At 41.6% G+C, this 13883-nt stretch overlaps 1 protein-coding gene across 1 annotated transcript in view; it reads left to right on the top strand.

Annotated features, from left to right (window-relative positions):
- The first annotated feature begins 516 nt into the window (after nucleotides 1–516).
- The window catches only part of hdac7a (histone deacetylase 7a), a 78245-nt gene continuing 64878 nt past the window's right edge, over nucleotides 517–13883 (top strand). The window contains exon 1 of the mRNA XM_074681590.1: nucleotides 517–699. Coding sequence (XP_074537691.1) covers nucleotides 681–699 — 19 coding nt within the window. The 5' untranslated portion in view covers nucleotides 517–680. The remainder of the gene's footprint in view (nucleotides 700–13883) is intronic.

Here is a 13883-nt window from a genome sequence, read left to right on the forward strand (position 1 = left end):
CAGGTTTAGACTTTTTGGGCTTTAATAAGTTTGTGTTGAAACTGTGTTGTGTTGAAATGTTACCTCTGTGGTTAGAGAGGAGAGAGTTCCCTTTGGTATCATCGCTACGAAGACACAGAAGAAGAAGAGACAGAAAAAGAAGAGACAGAAGAAGAAGAGAAGAGACAGAGTTTGGGAGTGATGAAATAAAAACACTTTGTTGTTGCAGTAAAAGCTCCTTCGAGGAACTCATCAGTCTCTGTCCTGAACAGACAAACAAACCGTCCCACACTTACTCCGTCTTTCCCACCCGCTCACACTTGCTGTCCCTCGCTGCCTCCAGATGTGTGTGTGTGTGTGTGTGTGTGTGTGTGTGTGTGTGTGTGTGTGTGTGTGTGTGTGTGTGTGTGTGTGTGTGTGTGTGTGTGTGTGAGGGAGGGAGAGAGTCCAGCAGTCAGTTCAAGGGGGTTAATCTCTCTCCTCTCTCCTCTCCCTCCTCTCTCCTTCTCTCCCTCCCCTCTGTTGCCTTTTGTTGCGGCCCCTCACTTTCTCAACACTTGGACAGAAGGAACTGATACTGTGCCTGTGTATTTGTGTGTGTGTTCATGTGTGTGTACTTTGGGTGTCCTCCTCAGCGCTTTCTGGACTGAACTGTACGCGAACATGACTGATGGGACTTTCTAACACACTCTTCACGCTGAATGTTCACACCACGGACCGGTAAGGCTGCACTCTTTGATGGAATTCACCAGAATGTGTTCATGGTTTGCTGAGAGAGGTGTGCGTGTGTGAGAATGCCACTTCATGTGTGTGTTCATGTGGGAAAATCTGTCTGCAAAGCAACAGGTCATTTTTGAACTAAGTCTTCCTCAGTGTGAGCTCAGACTTCATGTTTTAAAGATCTGGAGACATGTAAAGAGGTGAAACTTTCTTGATACCTTTCTGTCTTTCTCCTTTTCCTCCGCTCCCTGCTCCACTTCTCCTTCTTCCCCTTCTTCCCCCCTCTCCGCCCGGTCAGAGTTGCTCAAGTTACCGGCTTCCTCCTGTTGTTATGAGCCCCGTGGTTTCTGTGCAGCACTCTGAGGGCGCTCCCACGCTCTTCCAAAGAAAAAAGAACGGAAGGAAAACAGCGCTAATCATTTCAGAGGCACAAAAGAAGCACGCTCAGTCTCTGCTCAGCATCTACCTGCATCCTTATTTTAATCCTTTCACACTTCCAGACACTTTATTGTTACCAGGACAAAAGTTGTCTCTTTTCCTCAGAGGTGGTGGGGTGGCTGAGGTGGTGAGAAAATTGGAAACAGAACCACCCACAGTGGAAGTGAGTCAGCCCTGGCATTTAGTGGTGTGTTGACTTTGGAAATGGCAAAGATTGAGGGGGCTGTGGTGGTGTTGTCTGAGAGGGACAGATGACATTGTCAGGGGGAGAGAGGAACAAACAAAATGTCTCAATTTTGAGTCCCAGAACCCCTGCAAAGAGCCTCTGCAGAGTGGGAGCTGAGTTTCGCTCAACAGGCATTGAAGAGGAGAAAAAGAGATGGACAGAGAGAGGAGAGGAGGGGAGTTTAAAGCCAGGGGCTGTTTATAAAGGGAGGGAGCGGCTTGTGTCCATCTGGGACAATCCCAAGTGCTGAAAGCTTCCCCACCCTGATCCCAAACATCTCTCTCCCCCACCTCTCCCTCTGTCTTTCTCGTTGTCTCTTTCTTGCTCCGTCAGCCTTGAGAGTCGGTACATTCTGTATGCAGCCTGCAAACTTGTTGCAAATGTGCTGCATACTTTTATTTTTTTCCTACCTCATGGTCCCTTGAATATCTTTGTCACTGTTGCTGCTACATGCAGCTGAGCCAACAACATGGAAATGCTGTAATAAACACTGTGACCACCAGCAGTCCTTCTGACCGGCAGCTTATTGTTTCCAAAGTCATGCATTGAGAAAATGATGTTCTTGGTGATGTATCTCTTGATTTGCATGGGCGTGTGCCTGGTTTTGATAAGCAAAGGTCCTTCCAAGGTACAAATGTTATATCCTCTTGAGTTTAGTGGCTAATAGTCAGAGTAAGTGAGAGCAGCATGCTGTTGTTGACTCCCTAAGGAGATATGAAGACAGCTGGTTAAACAAAACAGCAAAAGAAATGAGTCTAAATACTGACAAAACCACTGTAAACATAAACATCAGCAGCTGCACAAAGCAACACAAGCCTGGAGGAGAGATGTAGCACATTATCTCCCTGCAATCACAGTTTTATCATTTGCGGATTGCTTTCTCAAACAAAAGATACACGTTCAGTATAAATAACTGGTGGCCACAGACACATCTTCCTCTTTACTCCTCTCCCTTTGTCTGGTTTGCTCCACCAACCTCCGTCTCCTTCTCCTCTTCCTCTTCCCTCCCTGCTCGCCTTCCTCCCTCTGCGCTGCCTGTGTATCCAGCGATAAGGGGACAGCGGTGGTAGCACTTCCTCTCGCCACAGGAAGCAGGAAGCGTTGGTTTCCAGCGCTGCCTCGCTGGGCAAACCCTGCGCTGAGTCCGCTGGGATCCTCGAACACAAGCTGCACACTCCCAGACATGCACAAAAGTTGGCATATCAATGTGGCAAAGCATGTGTGTGCGTGTGTGTGTGTGTGTGTCACCTGTCCACACAATGCCTCCACTATGTCCTCAGTGCCTGGTGGCTCTCATGGGAAACCACCTGGGAAAAAGTCCACTTTGTGCCCCTCTGACCTCAGGGTTGGCGCTCAGGTCAGAAGATGATTGGTTAATTATTCCTCTAATCACAGCTAATGTTTTGTTTTCAGCCTCCATGGCCATGAAGGCCAGAGGGGGCGCTGTTGAGCTTAAAAAAACACAAACAACCATTCATCAGCTAATGGATTCCAGTTCTGCTGCAGGGTGGGAGGGCTGGGGTGAGGAGGGGAGGGGAGGGAGGCGGACATACAGAGAGAGTCAGGAGAAGACTAAACTTTAGATTTACTCCTTTGTAAAGTTTGGTGAAGATTTTATAACTAAGGGGATGTTTTCCTCACGTGTTGATTTAACTGACAGAGTTAACCCTCACCACTTCTTGAAACCAATGTTCTGTGACGTGTTTTGGATCCTTAAATAATGCAAGCCACAGCAGCCCACAGAAATACTCAGAGAAAAGCGCACTTCATTCAGAGAAATGTTGGCCATAAAAACGTCAGGCTCATTGACAGATTCTGTTTCCTGCTTGTGCCAAGCCAGGGAAGGATTTTTTTTTCAGCACACAGCACAAACGACACAACGAGTGGAATTAGGATGAATGGATTATTGTTAAAAATAGAGATTTGGAACAGAGAAAGTTTCACCTGAGGGATCCAAAAAGAATTTTCTGTTTCCAAAGAGGGCATACTACATTTTTTAATTCACTATTTTCCAGTGTTTCATTCTTGATATTTCTTGAGAACAAATTTAGAAACACAGAGTAAGTGTAGTTATATGTAATTTAGCTTAATCTGAGGTTTAAGTTAAGATCTTTCAGGTGTTCCACAAGGGAACGTGGTTATTGTGCCTGGTATGTATGTATATACCTTGGTAGCTAATCTGAGGGGCTAAAATGTCACAGAGAAATGAGATCAAAGTTACGTTTCAACTGCTTTGTCTTGAAGTATAGATACAGAGCAGTTTTGTTACTTATCGATCTGCTCTTGGAAGGTGGAGCTACAACACTTCAGACTGTTGATTGGTCGGAAGAATCGTCACTTACCCCAACAGCGGCTGCATTTCTCCTGTCGGCACACAGACTTCTCTAAAACAAAAGCTTGATTGCACTTTGTATCAAAGAGCTACGTGCCAGAGAGGACGACATGCTGCATGTCTTCCATCTATTCTCTTTGTTTACTGTGTCACATTTTTCTTCTTTGTTGGATTTATTGGCAGGATAAACTGTGTTGCGCTGCTACGGCGTCCTAATAGCTGCATCTTTCGGCATCCCGCTTACACACCGCCTACCAAGAGAGGGCACAGTTTGCTGTAGAAACGCTAACAAGATCAGGCTTAACTGTACTAAACCGTGCCAAACCGTACTGAACTGAATCAGACTTAGTGTAAACATGACTTTAGACACCTGCCTGTCAGGACTTGAGCATCTTTAATGCAGAGCAGTTTTGTTTGAAAATGGACATTTTAACTTGAGGGCTAATGGAGGATTCTGTTGCTTTCGGAGCAAACCTCAAGTGAACATTCAATGAACTGCCTTTTTTTTTTTTTCAACTTCAGCAGTAACTTTACTTTTTCCCAGCCAGAGCTAGCCACTTGTTTAGAGGGGCTGTTTACACAGCAAGAGAATGAAACGAAAAGTATTGTTGCATTACACGGAAACTGTGTTTTAGCTGAGCTACAACTGAAACTTTTGAAAACAGCCTCCATGATGGATTTTTTTTCGGAATTGCTGCAGCCCCGATGCTGTGCAAACAGCAGATTTCAGTGGAAATGCTGACGTCACGCTCCACATGCGCGTACACCGTGTTGTGAATGCTGAATCTGCTGACTGTCTTTCAACAAAATGTGCATCTGTTGCTCCACTTCTGTACTTAGCATTTGCCAATACACCAGATAATCAGCCCAATTCTGCTTCTACTGAAGCCCGCTTCTTGACAAGACAGTTATAGCGCCAACTACAGGCCTGGCATGCTTACTTAGGCCTTGCATACATTTCCAGTCCCTCAGCATTTCTGTGTAAATCCTATTTTTTTACTGCAAGACAGAAAATTAAGTATGGGACTAACAGAATTAGAGCTCTCAATCAGCTCAGTGTGTATTTAAAAAATGTATGGTGGAAAAACAACTAGTCTTCACATTTTTTATTTGTTCTATTTGTTTTGTCTTATGTTGTTGTGTAGACAGAGTTAATTTATTCTTTAAAGTATGGTTGCTGTGACTTTGTCAGCTATGCCTAAGGAGACAAATGGTTTAAGAAGGAAAAGAAATAAAAAAAAGTATGTTAGAAGGAGGCTGGCAGTAGATGAAGAGAGAGCAGACAAAGGAACAAAGAGGAGGAAGAATTAAAGTGACACCTGTGAGGATGATGGAGGACAGAGGAGGGAGGGAAAGCAAAGAGGCCTGGGTTCAAATTAAAGGAAAACGAAGAGATTTGAGCGATTAGGAAACGATGGAGATGTGAGCCTAAACTATGAGCGGGTCAGAGGTCAAGAGGGGTGAGCAGGTCAGAGTGGGCCCAGCAGCTCTACTTAGAACAGGATATCCTGCGAGGAAAACCCATCTGTCTCTCTCCTCGCTCTCGTTCTGTCTCTAAAATTCCCACAGCGGGCAGAGCGGAGAGCAGAGGTGTAACCTTTCACTGAAAACAGCAGAGAAAACACAAGTTCCCAACAGAGAGGCTTCACTTTCATCAGTCACCGCTGACAGAGACAGATAGCAGAGATGAACACCCGATGTGTCCTGACCTGACAGACTGAGTGTGTATGAAGTGTTTTTTTATAGTGTGTGTGATGATAGCTGGGTGCTGTTTCCATCCTGTGCTGCTGTTTGTTGCTGTTTTCATCCTCTCACAGCGGGGGCGACAACAGCCAAGATAAATTTCCCTGCAGGGACAATAAAGTTTATCAGGCAGTATCTTATCTGAGTCACACAGACTGTGAGTGAAATTTATTCAACATCCCCTTTCTGTTTCAGCACACTGCCACTTAAAACCAGCATAGGTGTTCGAAGAGCAAAAACAAAGAGCTGTGTTCCTGCTAATGGCCACTAGGGGGCAAAAATATCTGATTTTATGGGACACTTGATCTACCTTGGATTGGATTTATTTCTACAGAACAGGCATTTTTATTATTAGCTCATGGTTTCATCCGCTAGTATATGGCTTTTTCAACACATCATAATGTCTGTTTTCTGACTTGTGCAAAACAATAGTAATATTAATAATAGTAAAGTTTAAAACAGGGAATGACTTTGGGATCTTTTGGTTCTGCCACTTGGAAAGAACAAATACATTTTTTGCAACCTGTCAATTTAAAAAGAGTAGAATGGTACATTTCCATCTTCTTTTTTTTGGAACTGACTTAAAAAATTCGAGATTTCAGCCAAAATGTCACGCTTAAGGCCTTTAAACTCAAATCCTATGACAAACAGGTGACAACACAGAGGCTCAATGCTCCTTTTATGTACAGGCTATGGCTGTGTTCCCAAGTCAATACTCTTATTTAGTCTGCAGGAAAAAGACCTAAAGGAGTTTTCATGTCGTGTTGAGTTCAGTGACACATTTGAAGCAAATGGTAATGTTTTTTTTTCTGGAATAAAGATTTCATTTCCCATGAGCACCATCACCTGATGTGGTGAATATATATAAATGAATATAATTATAATGAATATAATTATATATAAATGAAAAAAAATACAAATATTTTCTTTGATACCAGTTTCCTTTGTTAAAGAAAGCTTAGAAGGCAATGTGATGCTTTGTAGCATTATAGAAATGTTATGTAACAACAGCCCTGTCATGATGTTGACTCTTGTGTCCCAGTTTGTGTCTGAGTAACGTGGATATGCACGCTGTTTGACTCTTTAGCCCTCTGAGAGCAGTTAATCATTCACATGACAACACTAACATGAAATCCTGTTCATAGACATTTAGCCCCTTTGGTTAGCAAAGCCTTATTGGAGAGTTTCTCTGTCTAAAACAGAACTTCAACAGAAAATCTCTTCACTGATCCTGCTCTAGTGTTAGCCATGAGGACAAAATAATCAATGCTTGAGGATTTAATTCACACTTCAAGGCGAGTGATGAAGATTGAATTTGCTTTTTATGTTGAAAAAGTTTGACCTGAACTCCATCCATCCATATTCTACCACTTATCCTGTTCAGGATCGCGAGTGGCTGGAGACTATCCCAGCTGTCTTCAGGCGGGAGGTGGGGTCCACCCTGGATTGACCACCAGTCAATCACAGAGTCACACAGAGTTGACAGACACACAGACCGACAACTTTCCATGAACACACCCACACGTACAGGCGATTTAGAAACACCATTTAACCTGATGAGCATGTTTTTGGCGGAAGTCCAACCAGGATTCAAACTGGTGACCACTGCACCACTGTGCAGCTGATCTGATCTCAGGAACCAAAATTTAGATGAAAGACCTGATCTTGTAGCTGATGATCTTATTTTACCATAATGAAGAGGGAGGCTGTGGCACTTTGGAAACATTTTCTTTGCATGAATATCATTTTAAATCCTAAAGTACTCAAACTGATAGGATTTTAAAGTTACTGTACCATCACCTTGCATTACATTAGGTTGTTACATCAATGTGAGTTAGCAGAGGCAGAAAAGAGGAAATTAATACTATCTGTTCATGTGAATGTGTTTCCTGCATAGTTTGGCCACCACAGTCAAAGAAGCCTGGGCACGCCCCTGTTAGTCAGACAACAGTCATTGTGTTTGAAGATTGCATAAGGATTCATATGTGTTATGTTTTGTTCTCACTTGCATTTAGTGACTTCATTCATTTTTCAAACTGCTTATCCTGTTCAGGGTCATGGCTGGCTGGAGCCTATCCCAGCTGTCTTCAGGCAAGTTGCGGGGTACACCCTGGACTGGTCGCCAGTCAATCACAGGGCTGACACACAGATAGACAGACAACTTTCCATGCACACACTCACACCTATGGGCAATTTAGAGTGACCAATTAACCTGAAGAGCATGTTTTTGGACTGTGGGAGGAAGCCATAGGACCAGGAGAGAACCCACGCACGAGGCTGCAGCACTAAGCGTTGCGCCCATTTGATGCTTACAGTTGAAAAAAAAATTATCCTTGCAAAAACAAAATGAAAAATCCTCTTTAGTTTACATTATTTCGTTGTACACCAAACTTTTCCAGCTATAGCACAATTTATCTACATTTATGTACAGGCCTTGGGTGTGTCCCCAAGTCAATACTTTCATTCAGTCTGCAGGAAAAAGACCTAAAGGTTCTTTAAAGTATTTTCTTATGTTGTGTTGAGTTCAGTGACACATTTGAAGCAAATGGTTTAAATTTTATTTTATTTTATTTTATTTTATCTTTTTTATTTATTTATTTATTTGTATTTGTATTTTTTTTTCTATTTTTTTTTCATTTATTTATTTATTTATTTATTTATTTATTTATTTATTTATTTATTTTTTTGGGGGGGGTAGACTTAGATTTATCTCATTAGTTGCTGAATCAAATAAAAAATACAAATCTTCTCTTTGATACCAGTTTCCTTTGTTGGAGACAGCTTTTAACAGAATGCATGAGGCAATGTCACAAAAGGCATAAGGCAAAGGCACAAATTGTTGTTTTGCATCTGCTTGCAGTGAAAAATAGGACCCATGTTCTGAAGTACCAGAATCCCCTCAGTTGGCTCAGAAAAGCTTAAGTGCACACTGTCAGTGCAACAAGTTCATTCTTAAAGGTCTGCCTTATTTATCCAAAAGTCTGCAATCAGATGTGTTTGAAACTGTCCAACCTTGCAGGATGACAGGTTACTAAAAGTGTTGTGTAAACACGCTATTCTGGAGCCCATTTCTCTTCTGTTTACGAGTTTCACTTATAATCTGGCGTGCTGAAAATAAACTGAGTTGCCACCTTGGTTTGTACAAAAGTAAAACAACGCCGGGTGTGACGGACTCCTGAAGATGCAGAGGAATGTAGAGTAATAAAGATCAAGCTGTTAAACTATCCTAAACATGCAAGAAAAGCATTAAACACTGCTGCTGCTTTTTATTTTCCAGCTTATTATCACTGGATATCTGATTTCCCCGTCTGTTTTTGTGTCAGACAAACACACATTTCAACCTACTTATTTTTCCCTCCTGTGAGCTGCTTTATGTTTCCCCTTGTGCAGCAGTTACGCCAGAAATAGTCATTACTCTCCCCATACACTCAATCATATACTCAGTCTGATTTTCTCACATTGAAGTGGGTGATATTTTCCGTATGGGAACATTTACTTATTTTTTTCCCCTTCCAATGGTTTTTAATGACCGAAGCGAGAGACTTAGATGCAGAGTGAGAGAAAAAGAGAACGAGAGAAGGTATTGAAAGTGAGAGATGTAGAGCGAGAGAGTGTGAGCTATTTTTGTCCTGTCTGGGTGTTTCCTACACACACACACACACTCACGCTTCTCGGGCTTGTTGTTGTTCAGAATGGTGGGTGTTTAAAGGGTGAGTTTTGATTTGATTTGACATTTTGTGTGAGAGGGTTTTCTTTGTGTGTGTATGTGTGTGTATGTGCAAGTGTGTGTGTGCATTTTTGTGTGTGAGATGTTGATATCCTTGGGATTTTCCTGTGGTTGCCATGGTTTCGTGCTGTGTTTTGAGACAACTTAACATTACTCCAAACATCCTCGGGGTGTAAAGGATCCTCAGCCGTTCATTACGATTGCATTACACACTCTGCTTGCGCTGTCACTGGGGTTGACCTCAGTTCACTTTCAATTTAACCAGATCAAACATCCAATGACCATCTTTAAACGTTTAATTTGTCTCCTTGTTTGATGCGATCTTTCTGCTTTTCACTTCCTGTATGAAACTACTTCGGCTCAAAATAACAGCTGAGACTGACTCCACTATAGTCCAGGCCAAAACACACAAAGTATATCAGGTTATTTTTACAGTGTATGCAGACGAAACTCTGATTTACAGCGTCAATAATCTGGATCAGGGTTTCCAAAGTTTGTGTTGCGAGGCACTGACGGGTAGGAACATCAGATGGCTTCCCATAAAAGTCTTCGATGATTTAGAAATTGCACATTCTATCCATGACTGTGAAAATATAAACAAACCATAGCTGAACTTGATATAAAACCATGCAAAGAAAACGTTCGCCGTTACTTTTCTGCTTTCAGCTGCAGTCTCATGGCCCTGAGGTGATTTTGGCACTGGACTGGACGTTCAGCCTTCGATACGTTTGTGTAAAATACACTGCCTGGCCAAAAAACAGTCGCCATCAAAAAAAAAAAAAAAAGTCACACACTCTAATATTTTGTTCGACCACCTTTAGCTTTGATTACAGCATGCATTTGCTGTGGCATTGTTTCTTTAAGCTTCTGCATGTCACAAGATTTATTTCCATCCAATGTTGCATTCATTATTCACCATTTGCTAGGGAGCATAAAGATTGGACTCCGAAGCAATGGAAGAAGGTCATGTGGTCTGATGAGTCCAGATTGACCCTGTGCCGGAGTAATGGGCCATCAGGGTAAGAAGAGAGGCAGATGAAGTGATCACCCATCATGCCTAGTGCCTACTGTCCAAGCCTGTGGGGGCACTGCTATGATCTGGGGTTGCTGCAGTTGGTCAGGTCTAGGTTCAGCAACAGTCTGTGCTCAAAGAATGAGGTCAGCTGACTACCTGAATATACTGAATAACCAGGTTACTCCATCAATGGGTTTTCTCTTCCCTGATGGCACGGCCGTATTCCAAGATGACAATGCCAAGATTTATCAAGCTCAGATGGTGAAAGAGTGGTTCAGGAAGCATGAGACATCATTTTCACACATGGATTGGCCACCACAGAGTCCAGACCTTAACCCCATTGAGAATCTTTGGGATGTGCTGGAGAAGGCTTTTTGCAGCGGTCAGACTCTACCATCATCAATGATCTTTGTGAAAAATTAATGCAACACTGGATGGAAATACATTTTGAGACTGCAAAGACATGATGTAATCAAGGTTAGAGGCAGTCCAACAAAATGTTAAAGTGTGTGACCGTTCTTTTTAGTGGTGACTTTTCTTTGGCCAAGCAGTGTAATATCATGCTTGTTTGGCTTTTTTTGTATCTTTTGTTGTCCTGGTGTTTCGAATTGGCCTGTTAGTGTGTGCAGCTGTGAATAATGTCTCACCTCATTGGACCACTTGGGTCAACTCTCTCTGGTTTGGTCATAACATGAAAACTTTGTCATTTGGGAGCCTTTAGTAGAGATAGTTTCAGTCGGACTGGCTTACTGAGTCAATGTTTTCTAAATATAACGTACACTCCTGTGACTAAAAACGAATTAGGGCTGCCAGTTTTAGCCAACTATTCATCATTATCACCTTTTTTTCCCTAGTAGTCAAAATACTCTGCACTCTGCTGGCTGAATGTGATAGTTTTTGGTTCTCTTCTCCTATATAAAATAATTTAATGCCTCTAACTCCGCATGAGCATGTTTGTGACATGTTTCAGGTGAATGTTGACGTCAATGCACTTCCTGTGAGTCTGTGTCTGTTGACACTGTTTTATGTAGAGCGCATTGAGATTTTTGTGGCGAGGACACACCTAGCCTCTCTCCATTTCTTTTTCTTTTCTTTCTTTTCTTCAGGGGGATGTGGGGTTAATTTGTTACCACATTTCATTAAATCATCTTCTTTTTTTCTGCATTATTTTCAGCTACATACTCACAAAGTGTTAACATTTCAAAACAAAATTTCCTGAACAGACTTGGTTTGGAAACATTTCTATTCCCCTCACTGAAATATACATAAATAATGCTAAAGATCAAATTCTTTTTCTTTTTTTTTAAATCTTTAAATAGCACTTTTTATATCACATTCTGCATTCCTGATATCATCAAAGTCTGTGAGGGTTTAGTGTTCAGGCTTTGAGTGGATATTAAGCTTGGATCAACACATGTGAAAAGCATGGCTTTGGAATTTCCCAGATCAGTCGTCTAACTAGTGAATCCTCCGTCATTCATTTTTTTGTGCAGCATCAGTAACTTGTTTTCTGTAAGAAGGTTTGTTTTGGAAGATTAAGACATTTGCAGCCTGCCTTTATCTGTAAGCTTACTGAATCTGCATCGTATGGAAAACTTGAGCTCACATCTTTACTCTCCTCTCAGCGCGGCCTGCTGATGACTGCAGACATGACACCTTTGCTCTGCTGTGGAAACCGTCTGTCAGCGATCCATTGTGTTTCTGTGGACTGCTCATGTCACCAAGCCTTTCTATGTGGCTAGTCTGAAACTCAGTGTGTGTGTGTGTGTATGTGTGTGTTTTTCACATGAACACACAGACACTCACACACACTCACCATGGAAACATATTGAACATGCTGTGAGATTTCAGTGAGCGTGCTGGCCGTTAGGGAAGGTATGATTGTGACTTGTTCAGGTTTCCACGATGTACTCACAGAGCTGTCATAAAAATGTGTCAGCATATGGAGTGTGAGAACTTTGTAATAGAGATAAACTTCAAGATCAAACCTAACAAACATTCAGCAACCTGGTACAAAAAAAGATCATACTCAAACACATATTTTATTAATTATCAAGATTAAGTGTGTAATTTTAATCACTTTCTTGAATCTTTTGACTCATCACAAATTTAAAAAAATGTGTTTTCTGACCAAAGAAAATCCAATCATGCTTTCTCTCACTCCTTTAATGCATCAGTCATTGAGAACTTTTGTCTTTAAACACACTGAAACAGGCTGTTTCTGCAGCGTGCTCTTAAGCACTTCATTGAAAATGACCTCATGGAGATAGTTGGTCTGTATGCTGATGGTTGTGTTTGCATTTGTGTCTCATAAAACTGCATTAGCTTTAATTTGAGGTGATTTATTGCAGCTTAGATCACCTCACAGGAGCTCTAAAAATGTAAAACAATAAGCAGCTGAAATGTTGATTGTATTTATTATTCTATTACAGCAATAACGTTAGACAAACACTGGTGTATCCTTGTTTATACGTTAATCTTTAATCTGCTGCCTTCACACCTCCTTACCTTCATCAGACAGATCACTCTCTACTCTTTAGTCCAGGGGTCTTTTCTTTCTGTCTTTGCCAAAGGTCAGGGATGAAATGGGTCAAAAGGCATTTAGATTTGCTCCTATTCCTTTGAACAAATGACAGAAAGAGCCGCGGCTAAAAGAACTGGTCTCATTAAGTGGGTTGAAGGTGATGTTGATCAGTTTGGAGGCAGACACATCGAGCTGCATGTGTTTTGCATGATGTATTTTCTGACTTAGACAGTTTCCTGTTGCTTTATTCTGTTTATTCTTTTGGGTTTGTATGTGGGGCTGCTCTTGTCTGTCAGGAACTTTGTAAACTGTGCTGCCTGTGGCTGGATCATGTAAGTGTTGTTGTATGAAGGAGACAGATTTAATGGAAGAAAAAAAAAGAGTCAAAAACATTTGATTTTATTTCTGTGTTTCTTGAAGCTCTCAGGCAGCATGATTTTTATCTGACAGCATTTCTCTTCAGTTTTTGACCACTTTTTGTTGTTGATACTGTAATTACCCATCTTATTTCTCAATAGGTATTGTCTTAAGTAGTTAACACAGGGTAGTAGCATGCACAGGGACGAAAAGAAAAGGCACATACACTGTGTTTTTGCCACTGTAGAGTGCACTTCATCAGGTTTTTTTCCTCCTCAGAGAGCACTTTCTCATGTTTTAACCAGCCAGGGGGGAGGTTAGTGTGTTTTGCCAGTCAAGAGTGACAAGGATTCTGGCAGGGAAGATCCAGATGCAGGATTTCGCAAAAAAAACCTTTTTATTTAATCAACAAAGTATTAAACACAAAATCACAGCTTCGCTAACAAGGGGAAAAAAAAGCAAAAAATGTCTAAAAAGCAAAAGACTTAGGACCACAATGAAGAGACATGACATGAAGATCTGGCGCAGAACAGGGGAAAGACAGACTTAAATACATGAGGTTAAGGGACACAGGTGAAAACAATGAGGAGCAGGGATGACAATCACAACGGTGGGAAAACACCAGAGCAGGACACGACGTAACCTGAAACGAAAGGAAAGACTAAAACAAAACTTGACAGGATAAACTTGAAAAACAAAAGTGATGTAAGAAAGAGGTGAACTTAACGTATTAGACGAGACCTGTCAAAGAGGACACTTCAGTGGTATTTTTGCTCACAAGTGGGCACTTTAGCATACATTTTGGTTCCCAAGTGGACACTT

The sequence above is a fragment of the Halichoeres trimaculatus genome, unplaced genomic scaffold (assembly GCF_033239565.1).
Source record: "Halichoeres trimaculatus isolate MK-OKI-2021-1 unplaced genomic scaffold, fHalTri1.1 fHalTri1_scaffold_11, whole genome shotgun sequence".
NCBI lineage: Eukaryota > Metazoa > Chordata > Actinopteri > Labriformes > Labridae > Halichoeres > Halichoeres trimaculatus.